The sequence below is a fragment of the Sciurus carolinensis genome, chromosome 9 (genome assembly GCF_902686445.1).
Source record: "Sciurus carolinensis chromosome 9, mSciCar1.2, whole genome shotgun sequence".
Classification (NCBI taxonomy): domain Eukaryota; kingdom Metazoa; phylum Chordata; class Mammalia; order Rodentia; family Sciuridae; genus Sciurus; species Sciurus carolinensis.
In genome coordinates this window covers 68,811,010-68,825,960 of record NC_062221.1, presented here as the reverse complement: position 1 = coordinate 68,825,960, position 14,951 = coordinate 68,811,010, and the positions used below count along the sequence as shown (strand labels likewise).

General features: G+C 43.9%; 1 protein-coding gene across 6 annotated transcripts in view; it reads left to right on the top strand.

The window, feature by feature from the left end:
* The window catches only part of Kalrn (kalirin RhoGEF kinase), a 636,539-nt gene that overhangs the window by 593,934 nt on the left and 27,654 nt on the right, over positions 1-14,951 (top strand). For all 6 annotated transcript variants that reach the window (XM_047563083.1, XM_047563086.1, XM_047563085.1 and 3 more), the window contains 2 exons: positions 763-886; positions 2,039-2,098. In XM_047563083.1, coding sequence (XP_047419039.1) covers positions 763-886; positions 2,039-2,098 — 184 coding nt within the window. The remainder of the gene's footprint in view (positions 1-762; positions 887-2,038; positions 2,099-14,951) is intronic.

The following is a 14,951-nucleotide window of genomic DNA, read 5'->3' as shown; positions in this document are numbered from 1 at the left end:
ACTCTGACCTTCCCTTTATAGAATCTCTGAAGAAGGAGCTCCTAAACCCCTGGTAGGAAAAAAAAAAAAAAAAGGAAGGAATGAAAGGGCACTGCCACTGTCACCTCCCCAGAGCACATGTTGGGTCTTGTCCCAGCAGGGAAATTCTAGGACCTGTATTCACAAACACTGAGTGATACAGAGAACAGTCCAAAACCTTTGCCCTGCAGTACCAGATACATGAGTGGTGCTCAACCATTTATTGAGTCAATTGCCTCAGAAATCCTGTTAGTTCTACAGTATTTGGGAGTTGTCACACCCAAATATAAATAATAAGAGAGAAACCCCAAAATCATCCTTTTGATTCTTTATATCTAGGCCTGGGAAAGTGTCAGTGGCTCGTTTACAATGGTATGTGCTTCCCTTGACTTCCCTATTCCACTCCATCCCATTGCTCCACATCCACCTGCCTCATGAGAGCAACTCCTTAGTCCTAGAAGCCTCCGCAGATGATCTACAAACCTTTAGTGACCCGGTACTCATGTTTTCTCCAAATGCTGTAATCACTCTTGTACATCCCTCAGGAGGGGTCAGAGTTGATCCTTGCTCACTTCCAGTAGGAGGTGAGATTAGTCACCAGCTACTAACTGGCATGCAGGATTGGGGCCTTGGAAGTCAGGGCTGGACTGGAGCACCTCACCTGACTCAGTGGCAATGAGCCCACCCACCGCCTCACTCTGCCCCAACCTGCCATTTTGACTGGTGCATTTTTTGGTACAACAGGAAGTCATGTTCATGGCATACTCTACGCATGAGAAAGCGGGCGGAAGTGGAGAACACGGGTAAAAATGAAGCCACAGGGCCTCGTAAACCCAAGGATATTCTGGGCAACAAAGTCTCTGTTAAAGTGAGTAAGGTATTCCAGAGTGTCCCTCTCATCTATTCCCACCCTGCAGCATTCTCACAAGGCAATTTGGGTGGATGGGGATTTTTTTTTTTTTTTTTTTTTTTTGGCCCGGTGTCGGGACCAGAGGGGAAGTAGTTTAGCAGGATTTTGCATGCAAGATCAATTTATTTTTTATTTTTTTATTTTTCCTGGCAACTTCAATTCAAGTAAGTACTTCTTTTATTTTCTTTTATACTTTTCTTTTTATACTATGCAGATGTTTTATAGCAAAATTATCTGCAGCATTATTCTCTTAGAAATGCAAGATGCTTGATTCATATTAAATTTCTCAAAGCTGCCCATTCAGTATCCTAGGTTTGGGAATACATTCAGGTTAAAGGAATTAGGGATGCCCTCTAAACCCCTAACTCAGTGAAAGCTAAAGTTGGGAGTTTAAGGGCCACCGTGTCCTTGGTAAAGTTTCATTTCTTTTCCCCAGAATTCATACAGTATCAACTTTAAGCATTTTACTTGCCTCCCCCAGTGCACGGACATGACAGAGAGGCACACTGGGAAAGCTCAAGTTACTGCTTTGTAATAATCCATCTTTTACTTTGAACTCACAAATCTGGAGTTTAGCAGACCCTTGTTTTCCCCCAACATGAAACAGTACAATATCCATTATGTAAGCTGAGCCCTCAGAAAAGATCTCCCACTGAACAATGCAAATTCCACACTAATGAATTTTGTTAAAATGTGTCATTTTCTGCCTGGCAATTTGTTTGCCCCCTGGAGCAGAGTAACAGCAACTAAAACCCATTCTAACATCTTTCTTGGGGAAAAGAAATTGTGTGCTTTCCTTTGCCCTCATTTGAGAAGTCCAGCCTCACAGGAGACGACAGTTGAAATTCCGCAGCACTCACGCTTCATTCGGTCGCTTCCATTGCTCTTTCCTGTGAGATAAGCAGCTGTCCACACTCCCAGCCTCCTCTCCCTTAAAAGAGCATGCTGCTGCCCTGGTGATTCGTGCCCCCATCTTAAAAGCACTTGGTTGTTTCTCTGCCCAGTTTCCCATCACCCATGCTTCTCTGAAGTCCTCCTCTCTCCTAGCCAAAGCTACCTGCATTCTAACTATGTTCTCTTTCTTCCCCCTTCCTCATGCTGCCAACCAAGGAGACGAACAGTTCCGAGGAGTCAGAGTGTGATGATCTTGACCCTAATACTAGCATGGAGGTAGAAGCAGCTATGTTGTCCTATTTCCTACCATGATTGCCTTTTTTTTTTATTTGTTCTGTAACAGTGACCTTGCTAAAGTGGCCAGCCATTCAATTGTGATGTGAGGGCACCTCCGGGTGTCCCATCCCAACTAAAACAGCAACAAGAGCAGCAACAAAAACTTAATTCGGTTCTATTTTGATAGAAAACTCTTTATCTCATCTTTTTTTAAAAAACGAAGTATGTAGTTCTCTTGAATGCTTGCTTAATATTTTCTTCTTTGGCAGGTTTAGCAAAATATCCAACCTCATTATTTGAATCAGAACACTTTTTTTTTTTTCATGGAAAAACAGCACTGTAAATAGTGGTTGCTTTCCAGCTGAAGGACAAGAACCCATCTAGGGTTTGTTTCTCCTTTTTGTTTACTCCTGCTCCCCTTTTGATCTTTTTCTCTCCCCTTTACCTTCTTCCACTTGTTCTTCTTTCTGCTGGGGTTTAGTCCTCCTTCAACGCTCCAGAACAGCCATGCATTAAGTGTGGTTTTGCAGGTGCGTTGGTTCCTAGTCACTATGTGTAGCAGGTTGGCAGAAATGAAGTGTGATAGGAGCAACGTGGGGGCACACCTTGCCCTGTCCCTGGGGCCCATGGGCAGTGTCTGTGCCACCACACGAAGGAAAAGAAGCCCTGGGGATGGCCTGCTCCCAGAGCTTTGGCAGAGGCCTCTCTGGAGATGGTGAGAGTGGAACACCGCATGCAGGACCTTTTCTGCACTCCAGGTTTACAGGGCTGAGGGAGATGGACCTGTGCCTCTACCATCAGGAACATCACTTCCGACTCCGTCTAGTCCATTGGGTTATAGAAACAATGGCTTTTACCCGGTGTGCACTGAGATTCAATCATCACAAATTCACAGACCTAGAGAATTACAGCAAGCCTCGAGCTGGCTTTCCTTGTCACTTTTTCTCTCAGAGTAGATTACAATGCTTTTTTTCTAAATCTATGTCCTCATCCCCAATACCAGATAAAAGTTCAGAAACCTGCAAATGTGAAATAGGGAATGTTTGAAAAACATTCAAAAGAAAGGGGAGGGGAAGTTATAACCCTAAGCTTTTCACTTAACTGTATGAGGTGCAATAGGAGCTTAAATTATTATTCTTATTTTAATTTAACCTAATCTCAAAGAAGTCTGCCATACTATGACAACCCCCCAAAACCAGGAGAGCCCATAAGGCCTGAGATGGATAAAAGCAGCTGTGGAAGAAACCAACTGCATTGAAATGGGCCAGAGGCAAGTGGTGGAAAATCGGAGTTCTTCCAGGATAAAGTAGTCCCCTGTGGATGTGGGTATGCCACAGAGCTAAATCCAGCAGGTGTGGTCAGTACAGTGCTCCACTGTGGGAGGAAGTGGGTGTGGCCATTGTAGCCTAAATGTTTCTTAGAGAATAAGGAAGCTGAGGGAAAATTCTGGCCATGCTTCCCTTGCATTTTATAGGATAGGCATGAACATCTGTGGGTTATGCAACTGTCAGCTGGTAGATGCCAATAGCACTTGATCTCCAGGCCAGGTGTTGCTGGTATGCATCAAAGATAGCACCATGTGGGGAGGGCTAGCGAGGGGGAGTGGGGGAAGCCAGGTATCTGTGTTCCAGAGGGCAATTTGGGACCTTGCCCAGCTCTGAAGGAAGAGGTGGGCAGAGGGCTGTGGGACCAGGTGAGTAGCACCCACTGAAAAAGTTTACCCATGTAATCAGATGCTCTTTCTACATCTTGAGAAAAAGTGCCTAGGTGTACACATGCATACCTGAGTGCTGCCTTACCGATTGATGTTTTTAAGGTTCTTATTCATCAAGGTTGGTAGCCCTTTTGAGAGCTTAGTGAGATGGGTCCCTTGGAGGTGCTGCCGGGTGCATAAGCAAAGACATTATTGTGTACATGTGGAAGAGAGAAAAGCCAAAAATTGTGTTGATGCATGTCCAAAAAAAAGTTTCCAAATACAATATTCAAGGCACACAGTTTCTTTTAGGGAGAAATTTCAGTTAACCCAAACCCTTAAGGGGCATGTGATGGGAAGCTGCAAACACCTAGTTAATGCAAGGTTGCTGTAGTAGGCATGCTTGTGGCCCTGGCACATTCCATATGGACCCTCCTAAACTTCAGTGTTCTTCTGAATATGTTGCCCTCTTGAAATTAACTCTGGTCGCATAAGCAGGCAGAGGAAAAGCAAGCATTGTGGCTCTACTAGTTTGGTATTTTCAGATACAAATAACAAATCAGATGTGAGAAGATAACCTGTTCATCATGACTTGAAAATTTCTCAAGGAATATGTAAGTGGAACTTTATGGCAACAAACATGGAGGATGAAAAAATGACCAAAGGGACATACTAAAAACCAACTTGGAATACAGGTGGGCAGGCCACCTCTTGAAGGCTTTTTGCTGCTCGATCGATCACTTGGACCTCATTCCCAGAGCCAGACTGGCACCTGACCTCACCCTTGTCTCCTGAACTTGATGCTGCAGTCATTGTTGGCTCTGGAAGCAGGTCCTGTGCTCTTAGTGAGCTGAACTACAGCCTCCTCCGTTCCTGGGACCATGGATGACAACCTGGCACTGGGCACCCATGCATTTGCTCAGTGCCAGATCTCCAAATGTGAAGTCCTGCCCTGCTGACTGACTTGCCCTTGACCTGGTTTCAGCATGTTCCTTCCAGTCCCAGCTGTGTACAGGCTCACCTCCTGCCTCCATGGGAATGATGTCACCAAAGCATTCTTTACTTTCTCTCAAATGGTGGACTGAAGGGTCCCTTCAAAGGGCAGTTCCCTGGGAGGTTTTGCTTACCCACTGGGTGCCTGCCACCCCAGGGCTGGCATATGTCTCTAACCACCACAGTGTTTGGAGAAGATAATAGGCACATCCTTGAAAGCTAATTAAGAGGGAAATAAAGCCTGTCGAATCTTAGGAATCTGATTGACAACGAACACCCTGAAATGGAAAGAGATGCTATTAGCTCCGCTCTACCTCCTCTTCCTTCCCTGACAGAGACAGCTTGTGGATATCCTCAAGCCCAGCACGGCTCGCAGCCCTACAGGCCACACCATCAGCCACTGCAAGGTTGGCTCTAGGCCTATGTGGTTTCCTGGTGGTCTGGCCCCTGTCCTTCTGTGCCCACACCTTGTTGAGAACTGATCTTAAAATGATGAGCATCTGTCCCTAGACCTTTTCCGTGCACTGATTAAACTTTGAGGCATTACATATGACAGAAATGTTTCTACATAGAAGAAGAGTCCAATCAGAGTGGGACTCAAACACTAGACTATCTTGGGAACAAGTTAGTTCATTTTTTCCCAGTACTGGTTGGACTATCGATTGCCATTTCCTGGGTGAGGAAGCACAAACCTTCCTGCCAGCTTCTCAGTCCTGCCGTCATGTCTGTTGACACTCGAGGCTAGAGCCAAGACTTGAGTGCCCTGGTCAGTATCTGCTCTCACACGGCCATTGACCATCCTTAAGAAACCCGAATCCTTTCTGTGCTGTACTGAGTTTCCCTTAGGTCCCAGGTGAGGCAGGTTGTCCCCACATCCATACACCACGGAAAGCTTTTCTGAGGACTGTCAGTTCTCGCATTTTTACACCTAACTTCTCAACCCTGGCACTGCCACCTGCACAGTGGGGTTGAAGGCCAGGGTCAACCACCCTGGCTTGGGCCTTTGTCTGTGAGGATGTGGATTCTCAACCCAGCTTTTACACCAAAACTAATTAAATACTTGCATATTCATTTTTTAAAAACCCTAATACCACTTTTAACAGAGAAGCTCAATCCATCAGAATAAGAGATTTTCAGAATTCCAAGAAGACTCCATCTCTGCCCCAGACTTTCAGTATGTTGACAACCTCATCCATGACACAGAACAAGTGCCAACATTACCCCAGGCCCCATGCCAGCTGCCAGATATTTAGCTCAGGAATTAAGAACAGGGTAGGGATCTTGAAAAGGGCTCTGGAAGATGAACAGGAAAAAGCATTTGGAAGTTGAAACTAATTTTGGAGGAAATTTCCAGTCAGAGTAAGAAGCAGATTTTCAGAGTCTGCAGAACCTTAGACACTTTTAGTTAACTCCATCCTCTTCTTTTATTTTTTACTTTTGTAAAATATACACAACATAAAGTTGATCATTTCAACCATTGGTAAGTGAATAGTCCAGTGGCATTAAGTGCCTTCACAATGTACATCCATCCATTTCCAAAACTTCATCATCCCAAACATACCAGTGCCCACTAAATATTAGCTCCCTCCTCCCCTCTGTTTCCCCAGTCCTGTCACTTTAAAAAAAAGATGGGGATGAACTGAGGCACAGGAAGTTACAACTTTCTGTTGGAAAACAGAAGGTGGCTAGGTGTGCTGATACACACCTGTAATCCCAGCATCTTGGGAGGCTGAGGCAGGAGGATTGCAAGTTCAAGACCAGCCTCAGCAACCTCGCCAGATGCTTTTCTCATGACAAAAAGGACTGGGAATATAGTTCAGTGGTTCAATCCCCAGTACTGCAAATTTTAAAAAGAAAAAGAAGAAAAGAAAGAAAATAAACCTAGAAGGTGCCTGAGGCAGCTTCTAGTTTTCCCTGGTCATTGCGCCCCTCGCCCTCTACCTCACCATCCTGCAGCAGCCTGGAACACCCCATCTCCAGGTGTCTTTTAAGCTAAACCACAGATCCTGGTGGATGAGAAGACCTACCTTTTAGTGCCCATATTTCTATGAGGATGTGTAATTCAGTTTTCCAACTCAACAAAGGGAAATATCATTTCTGCCAGGCCTGACTTTCCAAGGCTGAAGTATGATTTAAATGAAAATCACACAAAGACAGGATCACATCGAATGGCCCTGGAACACTAGTCAGAAAATTTGGATGCTGGTGTGGATACTGCCAGTGCTGTGAGCTCAGGCCAGCTAGCCTCCCTGAACCTTGAGTTTCTCTGTGCGCAGCTGCACAGTCCAAAGTATACAATACACGCAGCCCTTTGAACACTGCAGATGTAAGGTGTGGCACCAAAGGACTTTGCTCCAGAGCACATGGGTCTCAACAGAAGAGGGGCTAGAAAACCCTGTGCCTTGGCATTTTCAGGGACTATAGCAAGAATGACCTGGGCAGATTTCCTCCTGAGACCCAACAGGAGTATCCACTCCCAGCTGTAGGGAGGGCGTGGTGGGCAGTGCTGGCCCTTTTTTGCCAAATCCATAATTACTAGTGCCTTCCTTTACAAAGAGCCAACCTGTCACTCCCACATCAGCTGCTCTGGCCTCCTTGTCCTAGATTCAGAGATTCAAAATAACCTGGCCAGACAGATTGAAGGAAAATTTTACACCCCTCATCAGGTGACCCACCTCCTGGCCTTGCCAGAGTGTTTCCACCGATGCCTGTTTCTGTATTTCATTTAAAGAATTTTTAAACAAAAAGAACCCTTTGGAGGAAAAGTGAAGCATTGCATTCCTCTCATTTTGACAAAATATTTTCTTTGTAATCCATCTGATGGATTTGGCTTGGAGACTCTCTTCCTGCCCAGCTTTGCTCAGACTCTGTGTAGACCGATTTCCATGCAGCCTGGAGGGAGGGAGTCTAGCTGCACTGGCCTTTCCCTCTCCTAGACCCATCCACTGCGTGTCCACATCTGTTATGTTCTCTATTTCTTACATGCACCCTGTGAAGTAAGTAGGGTGGCATTTCTTACCTAGAGGACAAAGGTTCAGAGGGTCAAGGTCATACAACCGCAGGTCTTGCCATGGTGTGTTGAGTCCCCGACCCGGCCTGGGATAGGAGGAAGCTGCACTCCAAGGCTTGGGCCCTACCTTCTTGAACATCTACTTGCAGGAGGAGAATTTCTTCCTCAACCACTTCTTTAATCCCTCGACTGTTGGGGTGATTACTGGGCCTCATGCACGCCCTTTCCCAGTGACTCTGAGTTCAGCCATGGCAGCCAAGAAAGGAAGTTCAGCTGCATGGTGGAAATGTCTGAATTGGTTTCTCATGCCAGCCTGCCCTCAGCCATGGGTCCTGCAGACCTTCACCCTAATCTCAAGGCCTGACCCCCCTCATTTATGCTGTACATTAATGAGATTACGAGGTATTCTTGACCCAGGAGAAGTTGCTGTTGGAACCTGCCTTTGGAAAAGAGGTCACCACGCCCCATCCTCACCCTCGTGAGGGTTTGGCCAGGTTGAAATTGTGAAGGGTTAAATCTCCAAATCAGAATTCTTACCTATATGTTGAGAAATTTTTATTTTATATCTTTGCCCTGCTGGGGATTGAACCCAGGTTTTTGCTCGTCCTAAGCATGTGCTCTACCACTGAGCTACATCCCCAGCTCAGAAAGTGGGTTTTTTTTTTTTTTTTTTTTTTAATTTTGTTGCCAAATCTTATCTAAAATTCCTTTTTTCCTGCTCTGCACAGATTCACATGAAACAGGGAATAGGAGGTTTTGGTTCTGCAACTGAGTTGGTTTAGGGCATTTGGTTTGAGTTTCTTTGGACCATTTTTGTTTCTTCAGCATTGTCACTCTGTAGTTTTGAACTCTATTTTGTGACTGGGTGACAAAGGATTTGGCAGAAATGGGGTCAGGTTATTTCTCTCCTGGAATCAGTTAACAACTGATTTTCCAGATGGAATTTCCCACTCACCCTTGGACATTGACTAGCAAGAAAAATAGACTCAAGATGGCCTCAGTTTATATTACTCAGTGCTGGTTGATTTTTACCTGCAACATTTCCTCTTGCCTTGCTGCTATTCCATTTTGAAGAAAAGTCAAAATGATTGGATTTCTCTCCCGAAGGAAGAACATTGGTGGTTCTTATTTCCAGTCTCAGAGGAAGCCTTACCACCTGTCGCCCTCTGCTGTTCAAATAAAACCAGGTTCCTGAGTAGTCCTCTCCCAGTCTGTGCCTGCCGCCTCCTCTTGGACTAGGCCCAGCATTTTCCGCTGCATTTCCTGGACAGACAGCATGCATTTATTTATATGAACAACATCATGTTCCCTCCACAATCGCTTCTAGTTCAGATTTCAACTCACTACCCCTTCCTAGTTACCATTTTACATTGACTCTTCACCTGTTTCTAAGGAAGGAAAACATTCCATTTCAAGAAATGTGTCCTTAAAAATGGTTAAGATGGTAAATTTTATGATATTTGTATTTTAGCACAATTTGTTAAAATTTTTGAGGACTGGGGATATGGCTAAGTGGTAGAGTGCTTGCCTTGTGTGTGTGAGGCCCTGGGTTTGATCTCCAGGACACTGCCAAAAAAAAAAAAAAAAAAATTATGCTACCATAGAAAGATATCTATATATTGCTAAGTACAAACAGAAGAGAATAGCAGTTATTGGATGACTCTATTTTTATAAATGTAATTATTAATAAAAATGGGTTAGAAGCCAGGGGAATATGCACCAAACCATTAACAGTTTGGGGGCAAGAGAAGTGTCATGGGGAACTGTCATTGTACATAATAAATGTTTGTGATGTTTGAAAAAAAAAAAAAAAAGTGTGAGGCTTATAGTTAGCACCTCAGGTCCCTATGCACACCAGCAATGGTCACTAAACAAGGTGGCTAGGAGATCCATTTGTTAATTGACCTCAGTTAATTTGAATCAACGAATACTCAATCTTCTGCTAAGTGAAAGATGCTGTGTGAAACACTGTGACTGATGGTACTGATGGTACATAGCATATGTGAAAGGGTTACTGTCTTCCAAGGCTGCACAAATCTGGTAGGCCAAGTACAATACAGGTAAGATGTTATGAGACATGGCAGCTCATGACCAGAACCGAAGAAGTATGAAATGCACAGACAAGGACGATTACTCTTGGCTGGATCTCAGACATTGACCAATAGGATTCCTGGGAAAGTCACATTCCCAATTCAAGAAGATGGGAAAACATTCCAAATTCATAGCAAGACATTTTTTCAGCTTTCCTCCCCCAAATTAGAATCCCACCACTTTAAATTTTCATTGATTTGACAAATATAAATTACTTACGTGGCAGGTTTTGTGTTAGACTTGGAAGCAATAATAGTGAACTAAACCATGATGGTCCCTGCCCTCATGGGCCTTGTAGCCTATAGAGAGCCCTAGACAACATAGGTAATTTGGACACCGCAGGAGAAGGGTGCCATAACCCTCTCTAGGCCATACTCCGATTTGCTTCAAAGAGGAAAAATGAGGAAAGAATCTTCTGTCGCATAATCCAGAGTCAAAATCAGAAAATACACTAGTGACTATGCATGGTGGTACACACTTGTAATCCCCGTGACTTGGGAGGCTGAGGCAGGAGGATCACAAGTTCAAGGCCAGACTCAGCAACTTAGCAAGACCCTGTCTCAAAAAATATTTAGAAAAGCACTGGGGATGTAGCACATTGGTAACCCTGGGTTCAATCCCCAATACTGCAAAAGGAAAAAAAAATAGCATGGATATTGCCCAAGTTCTTTGACCTTGCTGGGGGAGTTTAACAAGGAGGAGTGGAAATAGGTGAGTTAGTGAGGCAGGGAGCAAAGCTAAGCAGGTAGCCTCTGACATCAGTGACAGACTTCCACTAGGCTTTCCCCAAGCCACTCTGCTGCACTGAACTGCCATGGAAGGAGCTGTGGGCTCTCACGCCTAGCCCTCTGACACTCCCTAGCACCTTACACTTCACTTTCCTGTCTCATTTGGGAAATGGGGAAACATTACACTGACTACACTTCGTGCAGGGTTTTAGAGAAGCAAACAAAGGCACTTGTGAGTAGTTTATGCCAACTACATAATGCCACACAAATCAGTGACATTATTACCATTACCGGCAACACTCTGTGCTAAGTTGACTCGCCTTCCCTGGGCCAGCCCAGAGGCAAAGGAACGAAGACTGATGACTTTCACAAGTCCCTTCCTGATGAAGAATCTGTAGTTAAACCTATCTCCCCAGCACCTCCACTAATGTCTATACCCAAACTACGAATATTTGCTGCTTTTTAAAATCTTTTTAATTTGTAGCAATTAGTTATACGTGACAGTAGAATGCATTTTGACACATCATACATACATGGAATAACTTCTCATTCATCTGGTTGTACCTGATGTAGAGTTACACAGGTCACATAATCATATGGGCACATAGGGCAATAGTGTCTGATTCATTCTACTATCATTCCTACCCCTGTGACCCCTCACTCCCTTCACACCCCTGTCTAGTCCAAATTACTTCTATTCTCCACCCCCGCAGCCTGGAATCTCAGCATCGTAAACCATGTGTGTTTTTAATACTATACACAGCACAGTTGCGATTATATGTGATGAGGAAAAGGAATAAGACAAATTCTTTAAGCAGAAGTTTGGGGGTGTTTTTTTTGGAGGGAGGTGTTTGTTTTGGGTTTTGGTACTGGGGATTGAACTGAAGGGTGTTCTACCACTGAGCTACGTCCCCAGTCCTCTTTACAGGGTCTCACTAAGTTTCCCAGGCTAGCTTTGAACTTGGAATCCTCCTGCCAGTCTTCAGAGTCACTGGTGGGGTGTTTTTTTTTTAAAGAAGTTAAAAACCTACCAGTCCAGGTTTTTGGAGCTCTACCTAAAATTTTGTAACAGTGGGTGGAAGTGTAGTTCAATGGTAGAGCGCTTGCCTGGCATGCAGGAAGGCCCTGGGTTCGATCCTCAGTACCACACAAAAATTTAAAAAATAAAAAAAGGAGAGAGAGGTAAGATTTATGAACCTGTTATTTGTCATTTGGACTCAATGGCTTGCTCCCTATGGATCCCCATCCTGATGGGAAATACAGGTCACTAAACAGAGTTGCTAAACCTCTCAAGTTGTTTCTACCCTAGAGTCCTTATTATTGAGTAGGGGTGGGGTGGGGGAGAGTTTAGAGCTCTGCATTTGTTAAACGCTGGTCATTCACAGCCATCAGGCAGGCACTACATCAAATGCAAATGTCATTTAATTCCATCCTCCGCAGTAGCAGTAGACGGTTGGCTGCTGAAGGAAGTGTGTCAGTCCTTGCCTGGTACCACTACCTAATCAAGGCTCAGTTCAGTAGCTCTTTTTTTTTTTTGTACCAGGGATTGAACCCAGGGGCGCCTAACCACTGAACCACATCCCCAGCCCTGTTTTGTATTTTATTTAGAGACAGCGTCTTGCTGAGTCGCTTAGGGTCTCACTAAATTGCTGAGGCTGGCTTTGAACTCATGATCCTCCTGCCTCAGCCTGCAGAGCTGCTGGGATTACAGGCGTGTGCCATTGTGCCCAGCAGCTCAGTAACTCTTCATCAAACAAATTGAGTCCTTATGTCAAACAACCTTTCCAGGTTGGCATTATCCCCAATTTCCAGACAAAACTGAGGCCCAAGTTGCTTAAACTATTGTCCAAGACAGGAAGTGTGTCTGGCCTTGTGTCTGGATCCTGTGCTCTGTCTGATCCCAGAGTCCACACTCTGCTAAGAGCCTCCCTCAGAGGTGATGGATTAAATATTTTTTAATCATTTTCCAAAAATTTGCATTCCATCTGCACTTGAAAACAGGCTGTAGTCAAATTTTATTATTTACCCAGAGCTAATTATTTTATATAACTTTTGGTCCTATTTTGAGATTTTATTTATGAACCAGTCCTAAATTCTTGGGAGAACAGAGGTGAGGTCAAAGGTCAACTATCCATCCACCAACATGTATTAAATGCCTAGTGTGTGGCAGATCCTGACTCCTGCCCTTGAGGAATTTACAGTCTAACAGGAAAAACTTCACCTTTTTTTCCCTTTAAAAATTTTATGAAGGTGGGACAGAGACTGTAGCCCAGTGGCAGAGCACTTGCCTAGCATGTTTGAGGTGCTGGGTTCAATCCAAATAAAATAAGGGCATTCCATTCATCTACAACTACAAAAAAAAAAATTTTTTTTTTTAATTACAAAGGTGAAATATGTTGATTACAGAATATTTGGAAAGTCCAGGTAAGAAAGGAAAGGGGAAAAAAGTGACCCAAAATTCAGATAATGTTTTATAAATCCTGAGAGCTGGGTCTGTGTCTTACTATTTATTTCTGCAAAACTATATACAGGTCATAGAGCAGAACAGTCAATATGAGCTCAGTGTGTGTGTGTGTGTGTGTTTGTATGTATATACACACAAACACATACATACATGTATAAATATAAATATATGTATATATGTGCATACATATATGTGTGTGTGTGTGTCTGTGTGTATGTGTGTGTGTGTACATAAAATACACTGGAGATTGAGCTCAGGGGCACTTCCACTGAGCTACAGCCTCAGTCCTAAGTTGGTGAAACTGACCTCAAACTTGTGATTTCTCTGCCTCAACCTCCTGAGTAACTGTAATTACAGGCATGTGACACAGCCCCCAATCAATCAATATTTTTTGATTGCCACCATGAATCCCCCAACCTGAGATAACCACTGTTAACATTTAGAAAATATTCTGGATATGGTGGCACACACCTATAAATCTGCTGCTCTGCAGGCTGAGGCAGGACAATCACAAGTTCAAGGCCAGCCTCAGCAATTTCATGAGACCCTGTCTCAGAATAAAAAAAGACTGGAAATGAAAAAAGAAAAAAGACTGGGGATGTAGCTCATTGGTGGAGCACCCTGAGTTCAATCCCCAGAACAGAGGGTGCAGGTGGGGAAAAGAAAAATAAAGAAAGAAAAACATTCTTAGCCTCCTTTTCTTTGCCATCAAATGACTGACCTGAATATGATTACCTAAGCCAGGTTGATAAATGTATGGCCTCTCCAGCACTCCCTGCAGGTGTCCGTGGTGCCGCTTACCACATTTACTGGTCGTTTAATTGCTCAACTGGGGCAATCTTCTACACCCCTCCCCCCACCATGGCCCGGAGAAGAGCAATAGCTTTTACTAAAATGCCCCCAACATGCATTCCCACCGCAGCGCATGAAAGCTTAGGGGACTGGAATTTGATTTTTCAGAGATCAGTTTCTCGGATAGAGGGGAACTCAATTAGGCTGCATGTTGATTCATTTGAAAGTTGCTGAAGGATCTGTCAAAACTCCAGATGTCTAGGCCCCACTTGACACCAATTAAGACAGAATCTCTTGGCATGAGGCCCAGACATTGGTCTTTTTCTGTTTTTCAAGCTTCTCTGTTCAGGGATTGAGAACCAATTTTTTAAAGGAAGTCTGGGCCTTTTGAGACTACAGTGCACTGTAAGGGAAGAACACAGAGAAACCGGGATGTTCACATAAAGCGGGGACAGATATAGAGAGATAAGTGTGAAGCCCCACTTGGGCTCTTCTGGAAGGTACATGAATTTGGGGGCTTCATTATTTAGGAAAGAATTCTCGAAAGTAAACTCTTAGAGATAAGCCATTTTATCTTAGCAGAAAGAGGATACTAAGAATTAGTTGATCTTGAGAGTCTACAGAATAGGAGAAAATCTTTGCCACCTGCACCTCAGATAGAGCATTAATTTCCAAGATATATAAAGAACTCAAAAAACTTCACACACACACACACACACACACACACACACACAGATAACCCAATCAATAAATGGGCAAAGGAACTGAACAGATACTTCACAGAAGAAGAAATATAAATGGTCAACAAATGTATGAGAAAATGTTCAACATCTCTAGCAATTAGAGAAATGTAAATTAAAACTACACTGAGATTTCATCTCACTCAAGTCAGAATGGCAATTATCAAGAATACAAGTAACCATAAATGTTGGCGAGGATGTGGGGAAAAAGATACCCTCATACATTGCTGGTGGGAATGCAAATTGGCACAACCACTGTGGAAAGCAGTATGGAGATTCCTCAGAAAACTTGGAATGGAACAACCACTTGACCCAGTTATCCCACTCCTCAGTAAATACCCA